The sequence below is a fragment of the Hyperolius riggenbachi genome, chromosome 8 (assembly GCF_040937935.1).
Source record: "Hyperolius riggenbachi isolate aHypRig1 chromosome 8, aHypRig1.pri, whole genome shotgun sequence".
Classification (NCBI taxonomy): domain Eukaryota; kingdom Metazoa; phylum Chordata; class Amphibia; order Anura; family Hyperoliidae; genus Hyperolius; species Hyperolius riggenbachi.
The window spans coordinates 61,054,385-61,063,171 of NC_090653.1; the positions used below are offsets into that span (position 1 = coordinate 61,054,385).

Here is an 8,787-nt window from a genome sequence, read left to right on the forward strand (position 1 = left end):
ACCTAGGTAGAGGGAAGCCTCAGGGTCCTCTTCTGGGCTGCGCTCATTCACAGACAGGAACGCGTCTGTGCGCCCCTCTTGACAAGCCCTTGTTTACAGGGTCCCAGCGCTGAGGTGAGATGGACAGTGGAAGCCTCTGGATTAACAACCTGTCTAATTTTCCCTTCTCAGCAAATAATAAGCTAGTGTAATTTGAGCTCTCGGCTGTCTGCAGAGTTGAGAGCTAATATGTAAACACAGGAGTTTAACCCTTTCTGCGCTCCCAGCAAACCAGGAAGTAACTACACTGCAGCATCACTGAAGGAGCTGTATAAGCTGTAACAAGGAAATGTTTTTCTGCAAACATTATTATGTCGTTGCTTATCTTTTAGAGCAGAGAGGAAGTTCTGATTTCAGGTCCGCTTTAAGTTAATTGATTGCCGGTGACAACTCGAGACAAGATGTCACTTTCGACCCTTTAATCCATTAGGCCCCCCGGCAATCGTGATAATGAAGTAACAAAAACCACTGAGCCATGCCTTCATTTTATTACATTTCATTTATTTCACGTTCAGCGATTACAAGCATATTTCTGTCAAATATATATTATCTTCAAAAATAATACAAAAAAAGATAAATATTACATATATAAAATTTATTCGGTAAATAAATAGAACATAAATAGATACGTAATATGTGTTAGCAGTAAACGCCTTAGGATTACAACAATCAAGGTATTAATTACTACCAGATTTTTATTTCTTTTTTTCATTTTTTTGTCATTTCTTTTGTACGACATTTTTTTTCCCATAATCCACTTGATTTTAACTCCTTGACTGCCACACTGCAGTCATTCTTTGAGGTATGAAGGCACATTATACGGAAGAGCTGAGTGCATTGCGAAAGTGTCATAATACAGATATCAAGAGACTAATCAAAAATTAAAAAAAATAATGCTAAAATAAATGTATGTTAGTGGAAAAGGCAAGCTATAATTATACTGGGCAGTTAAGAGAAACTAGAGCAGCCAATCAGATTCTTGCAGAGTAGCAAGTAGCAAATGATCAAAGTTCACCTGGTGAAATGTGATTGGTTTGCTTGTGGACTAGCTCGTAGCTGATTGGTTGGGAAACGTTTACAATGTTTTGTGTGGAGTAAGCCTCCAAAGCAACAATCAGAACTTACAAATTAACTGTGTGTCAAGCCGAAAAAAAGCACTTAAACCACTGAAAGGACCACTATTGTGAAAAACTTCAAAATGTAAAATACATGTATGAAAGAAGTACATTTCTCCCAGATTAAAATGCACTAAAAACTACTTTTTCTCCTATGTTCCCGTCGCTTATAGTAAGCGGTAAAAATCTGACAGAGCTGACACATTTTGGACCAGTCTATCTCTTTATGGGGGGGGGGGGGTCTCAGTTTTTTCTTTATTTTCAAAAGCACTTCTTGAAAAGCAGTTGCTGTGTCCAACTGCCAAAATAGTGTGCAAATGAGTAGGTAGGTTGGCCAACCTTTACAGGAATTGCTTTTGTATAAAATAAAGGAGATGCTGAGAATGCCCCATGAGGAGATGGACTAGTCCAAAATCTGTCAGATCTGGCAGAACTTTACTGACTACTATAAGTGACTGAAATGTAGAAGAAAAGCAATTTATAGTGCATTATACTCTAGGTGAAATGTACGTTTTATAATTAAGTGTAGGCGCATTTTAAATTTTTTCGCGATAGTGGTGCCTTATGAAGGAATAAAACATAAAACAGCTCGATGTCTTCCAGCGACATGCAGTTATATAAAAAACCATAATATTTATAAATATTCATCTTATTATTACAAATCTCTTCTATTTATCGTACAAAATATTGTATATTACAGTGGGTCAATACACAGTTAATTGAGTGATGATTGATTTTGTTTCAGAGATTTGGTTTTGGTTCTAGCGATGTAAGATGGTGCAAAAACCCTGAATTGCTCTTGAATAGCTAAAGTTTTTTGGCTGATCAAAAAAAAAAAAAAAAAAAAAAGAGCAAGCAATAATACTATACTATGACAATAAAACAGTATGTTATGAAATAAGCCTTTACATGTATGAATGTGCTTTATACACAGCGTAGTGCATATTACCCAAGTAGTAGTGTATCTGTAGCCTATGGAATGATGTTTGCGTGCCATACTGTATTATAACACCGCAATGCAATGCAGTATTTCCAAAAAACACAGAAGTTAAAAAAAAAAGAAAAGTTATTGCAGGTGTTTCACAGGAGTTTAAATTCAGGTTTTTTTCACAATTGGGATACTGGTCCACTCTGGTCCCATTCTCACGAGTTTAGGTCCGGCCCAAACTAGGGGCTTGAGACAAGGGGCAGTAAACGAGCTATATTTACCTTGCTCTGCTACATGATTCAGGGCTTCCTTGCCTTAACACAGTAGAAGGAAGCCCTTACGCAAATAATGGACCTGTTAGCACTTGGACCTTGAAGGAGTCCATCACTGAATAGGTCAACAGATTTTGGTTTGGGGGAAAGGTGGGGGAAGGGTAGGAGAGGATTATCATTTGTGCAAATAAAGTTATGGCCATTGAGGCTACTGTGAAGCCTTCAATCAAGACCACTTAAAAGTCCTGAGAATATGTATAAGGCACTTGGAAAAATAAAGAGTCTTGAGATGGTTTCTGCTCTTGGGAGGTGGAAGAACTTCACAGAATGCCTTGTTTACATTATATTAAAACTCAGCAGTTGTGCTGGACTTATTACCAGATTGAAATAACAGAGGGTTGTTCAGAAGCTTTGTTCCCCGATTCCGGTCCTCAGTCAGACACAGAAAGCCTATTGAAGATTGGCAATCTCTTGGTGGAAGCCACCTGGTTTGACACCTCAAAGACAGGAGACTCAGATCCGCTGCTGTAACACTCATTTTCAGTAAGAGAGTTAGAGGAGGGTGTGCGTAAGAGCAGGGAAGATGAGAAAGGGTCTTGAGGGAGGGTGCCAGCTCTTGAACATCGACATGAGCAACAGCGGGTGCAAGAGTCCATTCCCTTGAGGGAAGAAACATGGCTTCTGGTTTCAAGAGGAGCAGGAGAGAAAAGCAGGTCTGTGGAAGGTGGTGGGGACACAGAAGGAGCTCTGGTGAATGAAGTGGAATCAGGGAAGCCTAGTGGTGGAGGTGACCCTCTACGAACTGTGCCACCATAGCTAAGACTGTGGCGCAACACTTGGTGGGTAGTGCCTTGTTCAGCTGGGTGATGGATGAAGTTACAGCGAGATCCATATGGACACTCTCCATACAGGTAGAACTTGTGGCAATACTCAGTTTTGTACTTTGGATGACGGTTTGGCTCTCTCAGCTCCTGATGACCATGGGCAAACTGGCATTTAGAGCCGTACTTGCAGGTGCCCGTTTCAGAAAAGGTGCGGCAGAGCTCTGTCTTGTAACGTGGAGAAGGTGCAGGAAGAGTAGGGAGGGTGTTTTTCAGTGGTGGGAACCCCGGTGGTGGAGGTAGTGCAGTCCGGGGCCCTTCAGTAAGGCTGATTGACCGATCTGCTCTGAAAGGAACACGTGGCTGGTCAAAGCTCCAAGGGCTTCGAGAAGACAAACGGGTTTCATCATACATTTCTGGAGCACATGAGTGCCTCCGTGGTGGGTTGGAGAAGCCGTGATCAATGGCAGTGTCACAATCTTCTGAGAGACTTAAATTTCGTAGGTTCTGTAGGTCAAAGAAAGGAATAGATTTAAAAGAAGGCCTAAACTTGCTACATCAGCAAACAACTACGCCAAAAGTGATAACAAAACCTTATTTAACAAAACACACATATTTACACAAAATGTTTGGTACTTTTATGCTATACTATGTTCCATAATAAGAAGCCATCAAAAGCGGAAGTAGCTACTTCCTCTAGAGGAAGAACAGATGGCTCAGTGCAGATATAACGTATGCATCCGTACATAGTGCGGAAATGGGTTTGTTTGGGTTGAAGATATAAATGCACTTAAGACATCTGAAAAGCCACGACTTAGGTGGGAGCTCGAAAACAGGAAACCATGATATCAGACGCGCCCCTTTCATCTTTGTTCCAAAGTTAAAAATAAAAAAAACTGAGCACAATGTATGTTTTTTTTCTCTCACTAAGAGGCAGGGCTGGAGCAAAAGTGAAGCAGATGGCAACAACAGCCATTTTCCAGCTCTTAACGAGAAAAAAAAGTGCCTGCTTAACTTTTTTTTTAATAAAATACCTTCCATGCAAATTCTACAGGCCAAGAATGCAGCCGCTGCCCACAGCCACCAACCTACTTTCAAATAAAGCCTGAACCTGATTGGTTGTTTGCCTAACTGCTTAAACTTTGCTCTACTTTTCCTTGCTCTGGTTGATAGAGCTTTTGGGGCCACCAACCAATCAGAGACTAGCTATTTACTTCCAAAGATCTAGCGCATACATTTGGATTGGGTCTTGGGAGCAATAAATCCACTTTTCTTTAATCCAGCGCTTATAAATCAGGTTTAGTACATAATACAATAGGGAGGTGCAGACAGAGCAGCGAACAGGGGGTTGTAAAGTCGTAGAACAGTAATAACAAGAGGCAAATGGGCTAAGGATGTTATGTAAAGCCAGGGATTCGAGGGCTGACATTTGCAAGGTATGTGCTATTTGTGGCCTCTCTCCAGTTTATAGGGTAACTCCCAAGAGATAACAAGCGCCTACTAGAACCAGAAATGCATAGAATCACTGGCCAAAGATTTTGCAACGAGTTGCACAATATCTGCGGTTGATAAGGGATTGTTCCCTTCTGTATCCAACAAGAGTTTTTTTCCGTGTACGTCTGCCACATTCAAAGGTCGCCCATATCATATCATGCAGCAGCAGAGGAAGGTACAAGGTCTGCAGGAGATACGGGTGGGGACTGGCACTAACAGGAAGGTGCAACCGGTTACAAAGATGATGGACTGACACGTAAGTAGTAATATGATTGACAGCAAGGTGGAAGCTCCGAGTGACGGAGGGATCAAAGACAGAAGCCACAGCCTGGTGACATGGCGATGGAATTAGGTTGTGTTGCTTCGGCTGTGAGCAGCTTTGCTCGAATGTCACCCGACTAACAACACAAAACACATCCCTGGTAACAGAAGCTAGGACTTTAACACCAGGGGGGGTGCAAGAAGGGGGAAAAACATGATACAAAGGATCCCACTGACTTGTTGGTGCCCTTTCAGAAAGCTTGAAAAGAAACTTGTACTTAGTAATGGTTTGTATTACCCCTCAGCTGTAATGTAAAATAGCAAATACCATACGAATAAAGGCTGTAGGGCAATACAGACAGTTCGAACGTAGACACAAAAATATTTTGAACGTAGACACAAAAATATGGTACTGCAACAAAAACAACATAAAAACATTATACATGACTTCTACAATTTTTTCAGGTTTTTTTTCCTAGTATACTATCCGGTTCTAGTCGTAGATTTTAGTCTCGGATAGGCTTCTACCGACCATTCGCATAAATCTTCACCCACTGTTTTAAATTAACCCCTGAGTATATTCCTCCTTTACTGTCAACAACCTGCAAATTTCACATCGACAAGATCCCCAAACGCCCAGCAGTTTTGTTGTACGTCTACAGTCAGCCCTGAGAGTAGACAGAGCGGTCCCACCCTGTCCTACCGCCGTCTGCCTATGTGGCCGTCAACAAAACCACCCCTGCCTAGCCTGGTGCTGTTATAAGTCAACATCAGCAATACATTAAAGACATTTTGTACAGGGATTTTCTACGCTTCTACATAAGCAGTAGGCTTGCTTTGCTAGCCTTCTGTTCTTGCCTTAGCAACAAAACAGACAAATAAAAGGCAGCCAGGTCGTCTCACCTGATAGATGGTGTGTATATCCAGAATGGTGGACATATCGATCAGAACTAAGTGCTTTGCTTCAACACCCAGTAATTCCTTAGAGCAGACAGTGCTGTTCTTCTTGTGCCTATTCTCATACTTATATACATCCTAGGCACAGCTTAGGCCCTCCCCCTGACTGCTGTCATCTATGAGGTCACCTCCCTTCAGGGTGAAGTCCAGGAAGGAGGAGGGGGAGAGGGGGGGAGGGAGGTGTTAGCTAATCTCTACCCAGCTAGGAAAACAAGTCAGCCTCTAGCCAAGAAGGAGAGGAGGAAAAAAAACAGCAACTGAGGGAGAGGAAAGGAGAGGGGGAAAATAGAAAGGCAAAACTAAGAAGAAAAGAGTACAGGGCAGGAGAGAAACTGAGGGGAGGGGGTCAAAAACTGAGGATTGCAGAGGAAGAGGGGAGAGAGGACAGAGAGAGGGAAACAAACAAGGGTGTGAGGCTGACTAACGAGAAGGAAAGTAGGAGAGGGGAACAGCAGAGAGGAGAGTTAAGGCCCGTACTCACGGGCTGCAAAACTCGCCTGTCGCCAGCACACGTGAGCGTGTGGGCGACAGGCCGGCGACAGCTTCTCGCCAGGTCCCTCCGCGTACACATGCGGAAGAGGGACCAGCGGCAAGGCGGAAGCTGTCGCTGACGTTCCTCCTCCCCCCGCCGGAAGGTCTGTGAACCTCAATGGAGGTTGCTGTCGCTAGTCCGCGTACTCACGCGGACTAGCGACAGTTGCGGCGGGGGGGCAGCGGCGACTGTCGCCATGCGATTGAAAGTTTCAATCGCATGGCGACATAGCGACGGGCGACAGTTCGGGGGCGCGCGGGCGTGCGACGGCCCATACTCACGGGCGACCTGTCGCCGCAACACGCGCGCGCCGCGTGTTGAGGCGACAAAAGTCCCTCGTGAGTATGGGCCATTAAGGTAGCCATACATCTTCTGATTCATTCGAAAAAGCAATTGACTTTATTGGGGAATCGACTTCAGGATGAGTGATCAAAAATCGATCAGCTAGTGACCCACACACTACAAGCGATATCCTATGCGATTCCCCGTCACTAATCAATCTAACCGATGTTGTGTCTCTGAATGCAAACATTGATTTAGAGTTGATCGAATGATACGTAAACAGTAGCCAATTCCTGTGCGATCGACCGATATCTTGCATCCTGCGCAATTGACTAAGCTGGTCGATTTGACATGATATCAGCCACTTTTTATCAATTGGGCATACTGGAACATGCTCGACTCTCTCTCTCGATTCGATAAAATGATCAGATCGAATTATCAATCGTACAGAAAAATCGCTAGCCGTATGGGCACCTTAATGCTAGGTACACTCGATGCAATTTTCTGACAGATTTACTGTTAGATCGATTATTTCCAACATGTCTGACCTGATTTTCAATCGATTTTTCATAGAAGTGATCGGAAAATTGATCGGAAATCACATCGGACATGTTGGAAATAATCAATCTGAGAGTAAACATCAGAAAAATGCATCGAGTGTACCTAGCATTAAGGCCATACACACGCCAGATTAAACTCGTCTGAGGCGGCTGGAAACGACTGCCTCTGCTCAGAATCCAGTGTGTGTAGGGCAGCCCTCGAGCGATTGGCTAGCAATCTGTGCTGGCAGATCGCTTCAGCCGAGCGACTGCAGATAGCATTGTTCTCCTACACTTACGCTGCCCGCTGCGCCTCGTCACTCCCGCGCCCCACACAAAGCAGAACACATTGCTCACTTGCCAGCGAGCAACTCATCTGCAAAGCCTTAGCCCTGCAATGACGCTCAAGGGATCAGGTCCCGATTCCCATTGGGCATCATTGATTGGGAATGTGCAGGCCTTTGCTGGCCATATATATACCAATGGTATCAATGGCTGCATACGTATATGTGTATGCTGCTGGTGAGCTGAGCGCAGGGTGATCCGAATGACAGCTCACCCTGCTGCTGCTCAAATCCCTGGCAGTGGAAAATACTATACCGCCTCTGAGTCGTCACTACTCGGAGGGAGGTGTAATTCTGGTTCTGGCACCCCCAAATAACCCTTCCACACCCTGCACAGTATAATGTAACTACTATGGCGCCGAGTGCCAAAACCACCTGCTTCACGAGAGGTGTACTGCATCCAGAGAATCAGCTGCATATGTTCAATCAATTCTCAGTTACATTTCCGCAACCTCAATATCGGTCTCACAACAGGTTCCCTTTAAAGCCTGTAATGCATTTTAAAAAAAAAAGTTTCACTTACATGGGGCTTCTGCCACCCCCCCCCCCCCCTGCACCCACCCTGTGCCCGTGCCGTTATGGAACGATCCTACGGTCCCCCTGCCGTGGCTCAGTTTCGCTCTCGGTGACTGAGCCTGTTGCCAACCACCGCGCTTGTGCAGCCCTGGCCGCATGCTTCATTGTTTGCTCTCCCATAGATGAGAGCATACTGTGCAGGCGCAGTGTGAGGTTTTCTAGTACTGTGCCAGCACAGGACACTTCCGGCGACAGGAAGGCCATCGAAGACGCACCTTGCCAGGGCCGCGCAGGAGCAGTGGATGCCGACTTGCAAGTCGGCAAAAGTGAGCTGCAGTGGGGATCCAGAGAATCGTGCAGTGATAGTGCAGGCACAGACCATATAAGTGAAGCTTTTTTTTTAAACTCATTGCAGGTTCCATAATCAGTTGACATGTGCTGCTACGTCTGATAGTTCAACAACTGATAAAACAATTATTATATTTTTCAGATAGATAAATTCACTTCCTATCAATGGACAATTCACCTACTTCATAAGACCGCTCTTTAAATCGGAGGTGATTCAGGCGAATATGGGCCCACGTGCAATTAACTTTTTCTCCTGAGTTTTCTCCTAGAAGATAATTTTTATCTTCTCTTTAAAGTAACTTTTCAGCATTTCCCAATTAAAAAACGTACCCAAAAGTT

At 44.3% G+C, this 8,787-nt stretch overlaps 1 protein-coding gene across 1 annotated transcript; it reads right to left on the minus strand.

Annotated features, from left to right (window-relative positions):
- Positions 1-519: 519 nt before the first annotated feature.
- Positions 520-5,943, minus strand: ZFP36 (ZFP36 ring finger protein). Its single transcript, XM_068250468.1, has 2 exons — positions 5,834-5,943; positions 520-3,682 (listed from the first exon to the last, which is right to left on the minus strand). Exons 1-2 carry the CDS (start codon positions 5,867-5,869, stop codon positions 2,786-2,788), a joined length of 933 nt encoding a protein of 310 aa, XP_068106569.1. The 5' UTR covers positions 5,870-5,943; the 3' UTR covers positions 520-2,785.
- Positions 5,944-8,787: the final 2,844 nt, after the last annotated feature.